The sequence below is a fragment of the Bactrocera tryoni genome, chromosome 1 (assembly GCF_016617805.1).
Source record: "Bactrocera tryoni isolate S06 chromosome 1, CSIRO_BtryS06_freeze2, whole genome shotgun sequence".
In the NCBI taxonomy this organism is placed as follows: Eukaryota; Metazoa; Arthropoda; class Insecta; order Diptera; family Tephritidae; genus Bactrocera; species Bactrocera tryoni.
The window spans coordinates 24,674,376-24,691,759 of record NC_052499.1 but is presented as its reverse complement, the minus strand read 5'-3'; the positions used below and the strand labels follow the sequence as shown (position 1 = coordinate 24,691,759).

Here is a 17,384-nt window from a genome sequence, read left to right as displayed (position 1 = left end):
GTGTATGCTAATTTAAAAGTTTACAGAGTACAACACTAAAAGATTCGGTGTAAAAATCCCCACTTGAATTCTTTATCAGATAATCCTCGAATCATAAAAGCTCAACGAGCAAAACTATGTAGTTATCTGACAGGTAAGTACGTCGGTAGCTACGACTGCTCAAACGACTATTTACATACATATGCGCATACATATATACTAGCATATACAAGCGAAGTGTTGTTTTCTACAGTGCCGCGATTGCTGCTTTGCAATTCAATAGCGAATTGTGTATGTGTTTTCGCTGGCTGCTAGGAGAGTGAATGAGTTTTTTGCGTAGATTATGGACTTTTTTCTAATTATAAAAACAATTTTGTATTAATCGTACTCATTTGCTAAGTTTTTTCTGTTTGATTTTTATTAGCGAAATTTGCTGACGCTAGCAACTTTTTTAGTGTAAACTCTATAACTCGCTGAGAATTCTATTTGGTGGCAATGAGAGAGGTTAATTTTGATATTCGCTAATTCAGTTAGTATTTGGATGTTGTGCTGGAATGTAAGTAAATGTTAGATGTCTACAAAGTACATGTGGTATGGTGATTAAGGCGGATTTTTTTATTGTTAAAAGTGAAAAAGTAAAGTTTGTTCAATTTTTGGTTATTTTAAAAGAAAATACAACATGTGAATTATAGTTTATATATTTCACATTTGTTAATAGATCGATGCTCTCTCAATTTATAATTCATAAGTGACAAACAAATTTTATTTCCGTACCGCGCGCTTTTCAATTTATTATTGCTGTAAAATTTTACTCAACTGGTGGCGTTGCAGCTGTTTGCACTTTTTTTGCTTTTTTATTTTTACTCGCGGAAATTGGCAGCAGCCAACAATTGGGTGTGTGTTTTTCTAATGATGCATTGTGCACTATTTTTTTACGCTTTGTGTCATGCAGCCAAGCAAGTGACTGCACTCTGTCGCTTTCTTAAGACATTACACCAACACTAGTTGGCCATCAAGGTCAACGTTGTGCATGTGACGTCAAAATGAATGTTGTGCTTTCCGGTAGTTTAATTGTGCATCAACGGAAATGTTTCGAAGTAGTGTTTTAAATAGATATATAAATATATGTACATATGCATACATACTATCTCATATACTGTATATGTATGTGCATACCTATTAAATTATTCGTACCCTACACAGTGTATGATATACATTTGTATTCTACGGATATATTTTTTGCCGAAAATTCTCGATAAATATATCCTGCGCTGGTGTAAAAAAATAGAAATATACAAACTCTTCCATTTATGGAATGTGCTTTAGCCTTACACACTAAATTGGGTTATTAAAGTTAAATTCGCAAGACATATGAATATTATAAGAAGTGTTGTCGTTGGTTAATTTCTATAAGAAAAATAATGGTGTACATTAAAAAGAAATAAATCAAATCTAGTATATTATAACTGTGGATTTTCAAATTTAGCGGAGGTTATCATATCAGACAAATATTACATTCATTCTAATATAATAACTAGACGCTGTCTAGACCGAGTCTAGACGAGGATACCGTTGGTTTCTTTGCTGAATTTCTAAACATTCTCATAAAAAAATACTAATCACTATTACATATGAACATACTTGTAGGGTATATATTGTTTTAAGTATGCTAAACAGTATGCAAATTTTGTAATGGGCAGCAAAGAAATTTGCATTTCTGAACAGTTGTGTTTACATAACGAAGGAAGCAACGAACGGCCTCGACTCGTTCATTTCCACAGCTCGCTCACTCTTGTAGAAATTTACTTACACATTAACATACATATGTACATGAATTTGTTTATAATTTGACAGTGAAAAACTTTGGCACACTGTTATCAACCACCCACTAGTACTGAGCAACTGAGCGCTCTCATCCCTTTGAACAAATGTGTTAGCTTTTCACTCTCTGAAAGCGCGTCACTGTCACGCATATTCCGAGTGACGAGCCTCTCACTAGCGGTCACACATTTCTCTTGTATTCACCTATGTTTACATGTTTCTACACATATAAACCAGTACATTTCTTTTCTATTTTTGCCTTTTGCTTTTAATTTTCATATTTCTATACTCCGTATATATATTTCAGTTCTTCACTATCTAGCAAACGGTGAGGAAGTCAACACCAGTAATTGTTCAAGTAAGGTACCTTGTATACCTTGCCTTTAGAATAAAGTTAGAAAATTGTAAATACGAGAAACTAGTACAAAATATCTAATCTCAAACGAAACAAAAATCTGAAATAAGTGCTTAGAAAACAACAATAAAATGGCTTCCTCAGCACCTCCAGCAGCAGCACCACCACCACCACCTCCGCCATCAGCCACTACCGCTGGCAAAGGATTTCCCAACAAAATTTACAATGCTCTTATTGGCTCAGTGGACAAACATGTGCCCGAAAAGTTGCGACCATTGTGGCAGCATCCAGCAGGTAAGTGTTATTGTTATACACCAAAGCAGTTCAATAAGAATTAGACATTTGATATTTTATTCCTTGCAGGACCAAAAACTGTTTTCTTCTGGGCACCACTTTTCAAATGGGTAAGCGTTTTAGGCAAATATTGATTTAGTGTTTTGCAAACAACAATTTTATAAAAGTCTTACATAATCAGCGAAAAAACGAAATAAGCATAATTACATACGTATCTGTATGGAGACAGTTTACACTCGCACCAACATGAAGTATTAATTCACATTATCAGCTCATCCTCAAATACATTGAACAATATTGTCTACCGTAAAATTCTTATTATGAGTGGGTAGTGACTAAAACAACTGAAAGTGTGGCGTTAGATAAGAGTAATCTCCACAACTACATATGTATAGCGCGACTGGCAATACAAATGTACATTCTGTGTATATAAATTTATTTTACGTATGCATTTAAGTGCGCCAATGATCTGGTGATTTTCGCCCAGTCATTTTCATTCACCCAACAGATAAGGAAGTGATAATTAAATTAGCATACAGAGCAGCCTGATTGGCAATGAAATTGCACGCGTCGTGTATAATAAACTAAAGGAGCAACTGTAAATGTCGCTTAAGACGTATGCCAATTTTTATACTCTTCCAACATGTTGCTACAGAGTTTAATAGTTTTGTTCACTTAACGGTTGCTTGTATCACTAATCGAAATAGATATGGAGTTATATACGGACAGACAGAGTTGAAACTTGATGAAACTTGGTAAACATGTTTCTTGGTATTGCAGATGGGCGGAATTGGACTTGCCACCCTTACAAAGCGCCATTAGTCAAAAAGTCCTCTGTAAAAATGTGTGATGGGGTTATAACCCCGCCCAGTAGATTTATTATCCTGATAAAACGGGTGAAATCAGTCAAACCCATATAATATACATATATATTCCAGTATACAAATCGAGAAGCAATCAATGCGTCCGGATAAAACTTTGCACGAATGGTGCCTTGGACTAAAAGTTGTTCAAATCGAACCAAAACTATTTAAGCCCTCAGGTACTGAATATGTGGATCCCTGTTTCTATTGCAAACTTTTTACCGAATTTATCCGTCAATCTGTGAGAGTTATAATTGAAATTCGAAGAAAATCCTTTTCTCAAAAGAATATGCTCGTATATCAAAAATATTAATAATTTCCTTAGCCCCATTAAGCCCAATAGAAAGATTTTCAAACTTCCGGCTTACTTTATACCGAATATATCGGTCAATACTTATATCAGGTTTTTCAAGCATCTAGTTGACTTTACTCCTTATATATTGTTGCTGGTATGTGAGGTACCTCAATGAAACTGAGAGAGTCAAAAGTAATGTCAAGAATAGAAAAAGTCGGGTTAATACCATCCCTTTATACTGTAGAACGTATAATATTGAATATACCATAGTTTAATTCCGAATTGGTTTAGACTTTGGTCCAAACCTCATATCCTTCGTTTGACGTTTTGCACATCGAAATAATGTAATAATGCAAGTATGTGTCTGTAGGAAATGCTATAGCATTTAATTAACTATACTACCATTAGTTAATTGCTTGCCAAGGACCGACTAATCATTAAAAAATGCCTTTTATATATTTAAAAAGTTAACTTGAACGATATAAGAACACAACATCCCCTATAAACCTAACTCCGATCTACCTCATACGAGTACAATTAATCTGGATATCATTTTGTTATCAGTTTTGAAGTATGCTAACTCATCAAAATTTATTATATAATTGGGGTACTCACAACACGTCGTAAAGCATCGCAAAATCGTAAAATTATAAATTTTTACACTTGTATAAAAAAATTGTTGTTGGATTTCATACAAAAATGAGTTTACACATTTACAATTCTCAATGCTATGTTTTCGAATCGTTATAACTTATAACTTTATGATACTTGTCAAAACCCTAAATATGTAATGCAAGCGCGGGAAAAGTTTAGTAAATGCCTGTAGATAAGACAATTTTTATGTATATGTAATATATGTATAACAAAAATAATAGTAGAAAATGTTCATAAAACCTGTTCAAAAATGAATAACATACTACTTATTAACGGACAAGCTTTTTTATTAGTAATTAGACTGTGTTCACACGAGGATTTTTTTCTTTTTCAAAATCATGTACGCTTCATGTATGCATGGTGCATACTAAATACTATTTTTAATTATCTAATTTTTTTTCTTTTCTAAAACATTTATATTATATAGTATTATGCATATTTGCATTTTACATACAAAAAGTAGAAAAAATATCGGCGATGCATGACAGTGAACTGTTAAGGACAAGAACAGAAAGGGTAGCAGATACAAAAGGACGCAGTTGAAAAGATACAGGTCTGCCAAAACACCGCATTCCGGACTATAATGGGATGTTCTCTGATGTCTTCCATCGAGCATCTGCACAGTGAGGCCCGCAAGCCGCCTGTAAAGGAGCATAACATACTTCTCTCCAAGCAGTTTCTGCTCGGGTGTATTCGCTGAAACCAGCTCTGCAGTCACGTGCTTGAAGAGGAGCCGTCTCCCTGGAACATCAGGATAGCATTCCGTCAAGACGTCGACTAACTGGAACAATATATCGACCAAATTTCGGACGCGACCAATTTCCAACAGGCACAGAGCGCTACTCATAGTGAAACCATTAACACCTTCATAGACTCCATCCCAGTAAATGGCGTACCCATAGCAAAATAAAAGCTCGAGTGACACTAGCACAAATTCGTACTGGGTATTGTGCCAAGTTAAGCCCCTATGATCCGAACCCGTAATAACAGCTCGTTTCCTGGGCCTACCGGGACTTCGATGCCAGTAAACTTATTGCTTTCTTTCAAGCAGTGTCTGGATAATCGCTATAACAACAACAGCTAGAGCGCTACGGACCCTTCGTCTTTTTTCATCGTCCCTTAGTCAATAAAAAGCGGTTTGACCAACAAAAGAGTCCTCGTGCCAGCAAAGCTTTTGATGACACATTTAGAATAATAGTTATAGATAGATTTCGAATCTGTGTTTCTTTTACTGAATCTACACAGCAACAATTTATAACAAACTGATGAAATGTCTTCAAGCAATTGTGAGCTTTAGCGCACCTATTTTTTATTATAATTTTTTTAATGTTTTTTTTTGTATAAATGTATTTTGTATATATAAATATTTGGTAGTATTTGTAGCTCTGAACAAATAACTTCATTTGCAGGCGTGGTAAGGGATCAGTTGCACCCCTTCAGAAAAACAACCTATTTTTAATACCAACATTTATACCCTGAACAGAGTGTAATAAGTTTGCCACGAAGTTTGTAACACCCAGAAGGAAGCGGCGGAGACCCTATAAAGTATATATATAAATGATCAGTATGTTGAGCTGAGTCGATTCAGCCATGTCCGTCTGTATGTCAGTCCGTCTGTCCGTCTGTCTGTATATATACGAACTAGTCTCTCAGTTTTTAAGATATCGTTTTGAAATTTTGCAAACATCATTTTATCTTCAAGACTCTGCTCATTTGTCGGAACTGCCGATATCGGACCACTATAACATATAGCTGCCATACAAACCGAACGATCGGAATAAAGGGCTTGTATAGAAAACTTTCACATTTGACAATGTATCTTCACAAAATTTGACATGGATTACTGCTTAAGGTAGTGAAATAATCTCCGAAAAAAATGTTCAGATCAGATTACTATAGCATATAGCTTCCATACAAACTGGTAACTAAAAGAAATGCACCTATGAAGGGTATATTAGCTTCGGTGCAGCCGAAGTTAACTTTTTTCTTGTTTCAATTGCGTTCTAAAAGACAGAAAATTGTTTATAGAGCATGTTACTCTGATTATGGCACCTAAGTTTAGGTTGGGTGATAATATCGATGTTGAAAAAAATGTACTGATTACTAATTATGAACTTTTTTCATCTTTCATAATTTTAAATAATTATAATATAATTTAAAATATCATATTTTTCTCAAAAAGTGATTGCTATAAAAACATTGTTCCGTCAAATATTAAGGATGTTAGAATGTTATAAATAATTTAAGTTAGCACATTTATCTAATAAGTATGCATTTTTTTTGTTATTAAATATTAATAATTTTAACAATTAACATTTGATTTCTTCGTTTTGCAGTCTCTTGTCATAGCTGGTCTCAGCGACTTGGCGCGTCCGGCTGAAACTCTTTCGGTGCCCCAGTGTGCAGCACTCGCCGCCACCGGTATCATTTGGTCACGTTACTCCTTGGTTATCATTCCCAAAAACTACAGTCTGTTCGCCGTCAATTTATTTGTCGGTTTGACACAAGTCGTTCAACTGGGCCGCGCATACAATTACCAAATGGAACAGAACAAACTGGCTGGTGAACAACCTGCGAAGAAGAACGAATTGTAAATGGCTTTAATTTCGATTTGTATATAATATTCAAATGTTTGTATATACACATGTATATAATGTTAATGAGACGCATGCTACCTACATTAATTATGCGGTAAGTGATGTACACACGCCATTAAGATCTAGAAAGGTGATTAATATCGATTTGCGTTATTTGTTAATTTCAGATCACTTTTCAATATTTTCTGTTCTTACATACTATTTATGAATATGTATACAATCCACTTTACATACATATATGAGTGATAAAAAGGTAATTACGGCCAAAAAACACATCAGGCGGTGGCGGTAATAAAATAAAAATAAATAGAGCAAGCGCAAAGCTCTTACATATATATGTATATTATACATTTGTATGTATGTATGTATATTTGTATACCCACGTGCATAAGCAAGTTACTAATTGCACTTGAATGCAAAATGTCAATGTCAATGCCGCAACATTCACTTGACTCCACTCATTCACAAAAATATACACACATACTTACATATGTAAATGACTTAGCCAAACAACAAAACCATTGGCCAGTAAAAGTGCTCAATATGCCGAAGCAGTCATTTATTATTATATAATAGTACTACAAAAACTGGTGATATAATTAAGTAGTGAATTGTAAATTAAATAATATTATCATGTTCGATTATACTGAAGCTGAATTAATTTTGAATTTAAACTATAACTAAGTTAAGAAAGTTAATCAAAAAGACCATCACAAAACAGCACAAAATATGCAAATAAAAAGGTATAAAACACAATTTGTACAAAAGCTTCCCAATGAAAGTGAAATTGTTTTTTCTTTCTTTTAATCTTTTGTTAATAACATCAAACTATTGCATATTAAATAGCAATTTTTTTCTCGTTTAATCAATTTGTCAATGCAGACCTTAACACACATGCCAAAGAGTTTAAAGTTTGTGTTTCCATCAATAATAAAGAACTGGTTTGAGCAAAAGAAAAAACGAAAAAGATACATATGACATTTACATACTAATATTTATGTACATATGTACATAAGTCGTAAGAGGCTGCACAAATTACATAGCATAGCAAAGTACCCAATTAGCATCTAACATGGAAACAGCCATATGTAGATAAATGTGTTAATTATATGTACATACATATGTATTTTAGGCAATGAGAACTTTTGTTTGTAGAATTACGAGTAAAAGTTAAAAAAAAAACTTTTTGCATGTGTACTTTAAGTCTCAATAAAGAAACGAACGAAACGAGTTTACGTGTATAATGTGTATTATTTCTGCGATTTGTGGTTATTAACCCCATTTACTATTCTACATAGTTACACATACATACAATAAATACGTATGTATATTGAGAATAGTGCAGAGCGAAACAAAAGAATGAAGTTTACTGCCCCGAATGAATGTAATCCCAAATCGAGTGAATGGTTGCTGGGACTTTGACTGGTCATCTTAGTACATTGTTGTCAATCTTAAAGGCCTCTCACTGAAGGTATACATAAAAAACACCGTTCCGATACAGATATACATATGTACATAACAACAGCGCGCCAGTCGTTTCTTTGTTTTACAAGGTGACGCCAATTGGAGATTAGAAGCGAAGCCAGATCCTTCTCCACCTAGCCTTTCCAACGGAGTGTAGGTCTTCCTCTTCCTCTGCTTCTCCCGGCGGGTACTGCGTCGAATACTTTCAGAGCTGGAGTGTTTTCGGCTATACGTACGACATAACCTAGCCCGCGCAGCCGCTGTCTCTTAATTCGCTGAACTATGTCAATGTCGTCGTATATCTCAGTCCAAAGTAGCACCTGTTGGCAAACGTTATTTTGCGTTGAATTTCGAGGCTGACGTGGTTGTTGCTGTTAATGCTGGTTCCAAGATAGATGAAATTATCTACAACTTCGAAGTGATGTCTGTCAACAGTGACGTGGAAGCCTAGACGCGATTGCTACGACTGTTTGATGACAGAAGATATTTCTTCTTGCCTTCGTTCACTGCCAGACCTAGTCTGGAGAAGGTAGAACTAACGGCGCGGGTGTTGAGGATCATGATATCAATATCATCGGCATACGCCAGCAGCTGTACACTCTTATAGAACATTGTACCTGCTCGATTAAGTTCTGAAGCTCGAATTATTTTCTCCAGCAGCAGACTGAAGAAGTCGCACGATAGGGAGTCGTCTTGTATGAAACCTCGTTTGGTATCGAACGGCACAGAGAGGTCCTTCCCGATTCTGACGGAGCTTTTGGTATTGCTCAACGTCAGTTTCCACAGCCGTGTTAGTTTTGCGGGGATACCAAATTCAGACATAGCGGCATTAAGGTTGCTCCTTTTCGTGCTGTCAAAAGCAGCTGTGAAATTGAGCTCCCTCTTGATCATTCCTAGCGAGCACAGTATTATCTCTGATTCAGAGCTTCTAACTTGATCAAATCGTCCGCTTTTTCATTGCCGAAAATATGTCTGTGACCTGGGACCCAAGTTATGGCCAAACGGGGTTGACCTGTCAGGGAGCTCAAAGCTTTCCTTCTTTTGTTGACTAGCAATGGCAAAGGTAGCCAGGATACCTGTGTATACGGTAACTTTCTGTATCCCCTTATAGTTATTCAGTAAAACTCCACAGGAATTCCGCTTAGAGTGTGATAGCTGAGTTTCGTAAATGGATAGAGAAATATCAAAGTGTACCCGCGTCCTTACTGCGCAGCCTATTTTGAACCCCTCAGTATAGATTGAGTTAGTATCCTCCTGCCCTACTAAATATATTCTCCGGCACAGGCTGCTCTCTGTATTCCATTTATTTTTCTTATATTGTATTGTTTCTTCAATGCTGATCACCAAACCAGTGCCTCCATATGTAAAAATTGGTCTAATGACGTCCTTATATATCCATATGACTTATTAGGTTTTAGACCCCAGCTCCTGAATATTTTCTGGAACGTGTAATACACCATATAAGCTTTTTTAATCTTTTCTTACAGCCGTTATACCATTAACACCAGGTCATCAGTACGTGCTATAGCTTCCGCTCCTTCTTCTTTGAGTTGAAGTAGTATTTCGTTAACCACCACCCATTGAACCGGGAAAATACACCTCATTGAGGGGTCCCTCTGTCTACAGCTTGTTGGTATCGCTAACTCATTTGATGCTATAATCCTTCTCTTAATAAGCATCGATTGTATCCATGTCATACTCTTAAAAGCTCCTGTGATAACCACGCCGGCCATGAACAACCAACCAACTACTCAATCAGAAATCATTATATTACAGATATGGGGTTTAGACCAGGATCTAGACCGATTTCCTTCACTCATTTTCAGCTTTAATTCAGGCAAATTATTATAATGAAACTAAATGAAGCTATGACCTTCAGAATTATTTAATAAAGTTCAGTCAATCAACACTTATTCGTCAACTCCACTTAATTATTCTAAGCTTTTCATGATTTAGCATTACATAACTATCTGATATTAAAGTACTTTTGTTGAAATTATCAAGGAATATCATTAACATTGTAACACCCACAAGAAATGAAACGTCGTACACCCTATACGTGACGAGCTGAGTCGGTTTAGTCATACCCGTCTGCTTGTGTATATATACGCGCACTAGTCCTTCCGCTTACAATCTCAGCAGCTTCAAATCTGCTATTAACCTCCCTATGGATAAATAAACTCAGGTTACTGGTCGCATTTTACACTGGCCACTGCAAGCTGAAAAACCATTTACACAACATGGGATTAGGGATTTTACAGAGTGCACTATCCCATTGGTATGGAGAGGTTAGTGCTTCTGCTGGGATACGTTCATGCTTATTCAGAACTTCAGGGTCAGTTCTGAATAAGCATGAACGTATCCCAGCAGAAGCACCAACCTCTCCATACCAATGGGAACATATGAAACCTATACGTTACCGCATTGAGCTTCCGCATGACTTTAATCACCTCATTGCATTGCCCATGAAACCAAGTCCGAACCCGTCGAATCAAAATAATTAACTTGAAACTTGAACATTCTAAGAGTGTTAGAAAAATAAAAAAAACTCTTTTTTTTTGGGATACGAAAATCAAACTTATGTATATTTGCTCTTGTATATATTTTTTATCTTTTGAAAAAATGTAAATAACTTCAAAGCATAAATACTTTGTAAAGTGTATTTTCCATAATTTTCTTACGGTCAGCCGAAAATGCATAAGTATCCAATTTATATAGAAACTGGTTTGTTCACGTATATATAACATACAGAATATACATATAAATTAAATATAATTATAAGTACAAAAGAGCCGAGAATGTGAGCGCGCGCAGGCAGTAAATAGTTCTACAAATGTCATGGCAAGCGCGTCATAGCGCTATTAGTCAAAAACAGACAAAGAGAACAAAGTACTACGAAAAAATTTAATTTTTTTTTCATTTTTAATGCAAAAATAACTTCGTTCAACTGACACACGCACACGCCCACTGCACTTTGGTTTAAGGGATAGTAATTGGCTTTTATCTTTAATTAAGTTATTTATAATTATAATAATTTTTGTCACACAAAGGCAATACATATAGATTAGGAAGGAAGTATATTTGAAATTTGTGAATTTCTTTAATTTTCCATTGCTGCAGCTGAGAGACGCTGTAACAAGCAATTATTTAGTTGTTTGTGTAGAGAGGAGCGAATAGTCGAAGTAAATGCGATTGTTATTGTTGTTGCAATTTGTACGATGCGTACAAATAATATTGTTAAATATTTTATATTATTTTGTTCGTGAAGTGCTACTATCGCATCACCACACTCTACTCAACTGCCGGCCCTTTACCAGAAGCCACCAGAAGAGAAACCGCCGGGAGGCACACGGCCGCGTGACTGTTGTTCATTGCCGCCAGTCTGACTAGCCGGACCGCCAGTAGGTGTGGTGGCAGCCGTGCTGGCCTTTTGTGTTTCAGGCTCCGATTGGACTTGTTTATTGTGTGTGATCTCTTCGCGTAGTTTCTCCACCTTTTGATTTGGATCTGTCGAATTCATACAAGCATTCATGTTGGAAGAGTTTTGTTGATTGTATTTCGGACGTGGCGCATTAACGGCGACCTCGGGCTCAGAAAAGATATTGGAGTGACCGCCGCCAGGTGGCTTTAGAACACGGCTGGATGGACGAGTGCTGCAAGTAAGGCCGCAACGAGTTTCGGTGGAAGTCATATTCATTGATTAATTGTCCTTTTAAAGGTGAGATAATTTGCTCTTATGCGAAAGATGATACACTGCAGCAGATACAGGCTTTAATGAACACAGTAGATGTTGTGAGTCTGCAAAAACAATGGAAACAAAGATATAATTTTTAATAAAAATATCTACACGCATTTTGTATATACAAATAATCGGTGTAAAAAGTATTAAATTAAGCTAATTGAATCACAAACGCTTATACCGAAATAACTGGCCAAGTTAAGCGAAACAGCACGACTGGTAGACTGACATAAACTAACTGAATCATAGACAACACCCCAGGCAACGGCAGGCCCGACAAATGACTCTCACTGTCTGGCTGACTGACTGGCGCGCTGCTAGCCGCACTCAAGCGTATACAGTTAGTTGCCGCAGCGGCGCATCTAAAGTAACCACACCAACAACAATGTTAACAACATTAGTAACAATGACAATGATGGTAATAGTAAACCAGTGAATACAATAATAACAAAGCAAAATCAACAGCGAAAACTTTCACAACACTTTTTGTTGTTTTTATTTTCAATGTTCTCTCTTGTGTCTGTGCCAAAATAAAATTGGCCACTCACTGCCAATCGCAACACTAGTACATACATACGTGTGCATATTGTATGTATATTAACATATACATATACTTATACATTATACATAAACATTCATCAGCATCACAGTGATTCACTAATATAGTAGAACAACCAAGAAATTGGTGGGTTAAGGTATACTATCAGCTCAACCGAATAAAAACTACTTTAAAATATAAAAAATGGAAAAAAAATTAAAACGAATGAAAATAAAAAACGGTTATATAGAGCAACCTAATAACTTTTCTAAGGGTAATAAAAACAAATAAATAAGGTCTCATAATTATGATGTTGCTTAGGTAATATTTAAGTGTCTTGATTTCGACATAGTACATTCATATTAAATGTAATATTAAGAATAAAAGGCAATATACAGGTAATTTAGAGTGAGTAGTCTAGAACTGATATGGCATTTCAAAATAGTACACTAGCAGTGATCTCCGACGTATCAGTCCATCTTACTGAAACTGTGAGACCCAACAAAATTCTCAAATCGCTTATATTCTTGCAACTTGCAAGAATCAAAGCCAGGTAAATACCTGAAGGTATCTATTAACTATTATGCCACATACTAAAAACTGGTGCATGACATTATTTGTATGTGAACTAGGTGAAGTTTTTGTCCAAATGCATCCATTTTTAAGCACAAAGTCAGCATTTATATACGCTCTCTCAATTTTATTAAGATAACTAACATATTGGCTCGCATATGCAGTATAAAGTCACCAGGAAGTTCGAAAGTCTTTATATTAACTATAAGGGGGCTCAGGGAAGTACTGACTCATTTTTGATACACAAAGTTACAATTATCAGGAAAGGATTCTCTTTGAATTTCAATTGTATGTCCCATACATTAAAGAATAAATGAAAAATTTTTAAATTTTAACAAAGTCTTACTATTTTTTCCTCATAGTAGTACTCTGTAGCAATATGTTGCAAGAATATAAAAATTTATTATTAAATGTTATCCTGAAACTGAAAACTTCAAATAATTAATAAATATGATTAAAACGGAAGGAAAAATTATGTGCTTATTCAATATTTTGTTAAAAAGACTTTGTTTTTTTAACCCAGCTTGGCACACTTTTAACATTGAGCCCACTAGGGCACTACAAGTACTGTGGGGTATGAAATACTAAGTTTATTGGATTGCCCTCCACCATTCCTCTTTTGTTTCGATCTAACGCTTCCAATCTTTTATTTGACAATTCTCCACTCCATTCTGCAAAAGGGAGCATAACTTCATTGAATATGACGTAAATAGATCTGTTTATCTTTTGTTTTATTCAATACAAAAGACCCTTGCGGTGAAATTTTGCATTTTTAGGACATCTTAACCAATGATTACCATCACTTCCAACTAAATTGACCATGCTTTCGTCTGTCCATAGTACGTTACGACAATTTTTACATTTATTGGACCATTCCATTCGACATAAGTTTTAGCGAACTCGATGTCTCTGTGTCAATAACGACACTTTGCAGGCTGATCTTCTATAAAGCTTATATTCAACTAGGCGTCTCCTAATTGAACACAAATGTAAGGTCCAGTCTCCTCCCTAATTGCAACAGCTGAGTTTAATGGATCTCGCAACGATGCAGTTCTAATGAAATTATCGTCTGCGCTTGCACCTACTCCTTTTGCAGTGAGGTTTAGGGCTTGGTGCAGAAATGTAGAAAATCTTCAATAAGTCTTGCAATCTGCCGAATACTTTGACCTTCTTTTCTCAGTGTTTTTACTATTTGCATCTCTTTCGTGTAGCAATGCTTCGCCCAACCCATTTTTCTTTAGGTAAAGTGTGAAATTATATGCACCTGGCTGTAATTGACACGAAATAAAGTTATTCTTATTTTATTTTTCCCATTCACACGCTTCAAATTAGAGTATTCGGGGTATTCCCAAAAACCGATTTGGTTGCGAAGTTACTAGCCGTTTGTATTTTTTTTTGCAGAAACGAAATAATTTGCAATCGAATATTACTTTATTGTGTCCTTATTTTTTTGTCCGATACTGCATTTATGTACCTTATGCACAAAATACGCATTTCATACACCGATGCAGAACATACTACCAACTCTCGTTCGGATTTATATGTACTTAACAATATATAAAACACAAACATCCAAAATATATATACGTAAATGTAAATGTATACTTAGAGATAAAGATGGAAGTTCCCCCTACTACTTAGTTATATGCTAGACACATGTAGAGTGACATCATTTATGGGCGGTGGAGGATTGCTGGCGACTAGTCGGTAGCTCTGGATAATATTACAAGTGTATTGTTTGTCATGACAAGTCCTCTCTCAAAAGATAAATGTAAACCCGCTGGCAACATTTCATGCAACTTTATTGCTGCAACATTACAGTTATGAAGAAAACAGTGTTAGGCCAATTGCAGTTTTTAGTTTTGTGAACACACTACAAAGTTTTAACGTTGTGAATGCTTAAAAGCAATACCACTTCCTACTCCTACTGTGTTATTTCTATGTCCGAAGATAAAGACGCAATTGCAGACTCAATAAATTATTTTAAAAGACCTACTGAAAAATCTTTTTAGTTTTTTGTACAAACTTACTTATTCATAAATTTATGCTTTGCTAATGAAAAAAAATCAACTTGTTTTCTGTTTATATTAATAATAAACGTAGGTTTATTTCATGCTCAAAGTATGCTATTTCCCTGTCCATGACTGTATGTATAGAGGAAGCAATGATTTACAGGAAAACAATGAACTCATGCGAGTGCGAAAACCTCGTAATTCGATGGTATTTATGAAAATATGTACTTTTGTTACACATATGTATGTATATAACATACATATGTATGTGAAGTAAATACATCTATGTATATACGTTTGTGTATATTCTCAAATGCTAATATTAAAAGTTGGTTTATAGAGTTTGTACTAAATAGTGTTTCCCAAAATTAAAAGTTTTATAACTGACAATTTATCTTTATCCCTCAGATATGTAAAAAAAAATAATCTAAATATAAGTATAATATTACGATACGACAGCGATAACTACATCACTTTATTTCCCTAACACCTAAGGCTTCCACTAAATCACGATACATGGTAGGTATACATATGTAGCTATTAAAGTCATATTTGGAACAGGGATTCGCTTATCCTGGCGGTCAGTTCCAGATCAACATTACGGAGATAGAAAAAAGACCAGTACTTGAGAACGACATGTACAAGCCAATTTATTTAAAAGTCACAAACACAAAACAAAGCACACAATCATTTGTCCCGTCAATGAATTCTAACGATAGGTAACGCATTTTGAAAGCGTTTATATAAAATATTGGTACTGTAAGAAGTAGCCAATGAGAATGTCTTTACCTGTAATTTCCAAATAGTTAGTTATTACAGAATTGTTAATTATGTATGTATATACTCAGCCTTTTCCTAAATCCTATGAAAAGATTTCTGATTTGATATAAATACATATTAATGCTTTAATTACTTGAAAATATTGCTACTAGTCAAAAATTTTTCAGCCGTTTTGCTTTTATGAACATATCTCTATGCATATTTTACAAAAATTGGATTATTTGAAAATTTATCTTAACACGTAAATTGTCACTGTAGCGGAATTCATCAAGTTATTTATGTAACTGTTGTAAGACTATTTTCAAATGTAACTCTTTTCTATAAACTATACTCAGCTTTTACGTACTTATGTGCTAGTAATATTTTGAACGATGAATCAGACAATATTTACGTACCTGAGCCAAAAATAATAAAAATTATTCACTTTGCCCCGGTTTCCGTTCTATGACTTTGCATTACCTCTTACCAACGCTACAGGCTACTAACATAGTTGTTGTACTTGATTACAAATACACAGTATGTGCCAATTCAAATCGAATTGAAGTTCTTCCATACGTTTATTGTAAAACTTGACCGAACCGATTATATCTGGTTTTGAACCAGGCGAACAAAAAAAAGCTTCGTCAAAGCTACAACTGATTGACTGACTGAAGAAACTCGAACCACAGTAAATGATACTCCCTATATTAATTTTGCAGCTGCTATCGTAAATGACAGCTGGAGAACATTACGAAAAAAAGGCAACAGTCTGAGGGGCTACCAAACAAGCCGACAAAAATGGAAGTGCACCAAAAACGGCATAGTCGAAGCATGATAACATACGCACACAAACGAGCAAATAAAAAATCCGCTGGTATTTTGGACATCTTCGGTACGCTTGTGGAACAACCAAATGTCGCCTTACTTGCTCAACTTGCAAGCACCGTCACAGCTCGCAGCTATTTTTACTTTGCTAATTTCAAACTACAAAAACTCAACGGGAGCCATTTTGGATGCATTTTATGCATATGTCTGTGCATTCCCCCTAACCCAATTAATGATGAACCAAACCTCAACTTGTGGTATGCAATTCAAACTTTCTCTACCACAATTCAGGTATAATCGATTTTTCGCAAATATTATAAATACTTATTTTCAACCTACCTCACTATTTTATTTAATTAATTACATTCACTGTCATAAAATCAGGCTTTTTATTTACCTGTAAATTTCCTTATTATTTGTTTCCACCACTCAAATAGCGCACTAAATAACACCAATTTAGAAGATGTTTTCGCGTGTTAATTTCCGTTAATAATAAAATCCAACAAAGGAATTTACAAAATTCGAATGGAGTATACAAATTCGGCTTTTGACTGGGTGGTAAAACCAAATTTTAAATTTCGGTCCAAAAGACAGCTATGCGATAGGACACCGCAAT

The 17,384-nt window shown here is 35.1% G+C and overlaps 2 protein-coding genes across 6 annotated transcripts; one reads left to right on the top strand and one right to left on the bottom strand.

The window, feature by feature from the left end:
• Positions 1-517: 517 nt before the first annotated feature.
• On the top strand, positions 518-8,097 carry LOC120777994 (mitochondrial pyruvate carrier 2-like). Of its 2 annotated transcripts, none has more exons than XM_040109658.1 (5): positions 518-535; positions 2,108-2,449; positions 2,519-2,559; positions 6,598-6,952; positions 7,026-8,097. In XM_040109658.1, exons 2-4 carry the CDS (start codon positions 2,287-2,289, stop codon positions 6,853-6,855), a joined length of 462 nt encoding a protein of 153 aa, XP_039965592.1. In that variant the 5' UTR covers positions 518-535; positions 2,108-2,286; the 3' UTR covers positions 6,856-6,952; positions 7,026-8,097. The 2 variants fall into 2 exon arrangements, with proteins under 2 accessions (XP_039965592.1, XP_039965582.1); XM_040109648.1 differs by lacking the exon at positions 518-535 and adding an exon at positions 597-614.
• A 2,817-nt stretch (positions 8,098-10,914) lies between these two features.
• On the bottom strand, positions 10,915-17,308 carry LOC120782481. Of its 4 annotated transcripts, none has more exons than XM_040114775.1 (2): positions 17,166-17,308; positions 10,915-12,120 (listed from the first exon to the last, which is right to left on the bottom strand). In XM_040114775.1, exon 2 carries the CDS (start codon positions 12,017-12,019, stop codon positions 11,633-11,635), a length of 387 nt encoding a protein of 128 aa, XP_039970709.1. In that variant the 5' UTR covers positions 12,020-12,120; positions 17,166-17,308; the 3' UTR covers positions 10,915-11,632. The 4 variants fall into 4 exon arrangements, with proteins under 4 accessions (XP_039970709.1, XP_039970711.1, XP_039970712.1 ...); XM_040114777.1 differs by lacking the exon at positions 17,166-17,308 and adding an exon at positions 17,108-17,131; XM_040114778.1 differs by lacking the exon at positions 17,166-17,308 and adding an exon at positions 16,360-16,495.
• Positions 17,309-17,384: the final 76 nt, after the last annotated feature.

Bases quoted from the DNA above. Each gene is read 5' to 3' on its own strand.
- LOC120777994 (XM_040109658.1), top strand. From the start codon at position 2,287: ATGGCTTCCTCAGCACCTCCAGCAGCAGCACCACCACCACCACCTCCG. The intron at 2,450-2,518 runs GTAAGTGTTATT...TATTCCTTGCAG, and splicing joins ATTGTGGCAGCATCCAGCAG to GACCAAAAACTGTTTTCTTC. The intron at 2,560-6,597 runs GTAAGCGTTTTA...TTCGTTTTGCAG, and splicing joins GGGCACCACTTTTCAAATGG to TCTCTTGTCATAGCTGGTCT.
- LOC120782481 (XM_040114775.1), bottom strand. From the start codon at position 12,019: ATGAATATGACTTCCACCGAAACTCGTTGCGGCCTTACTTGCAGCACT.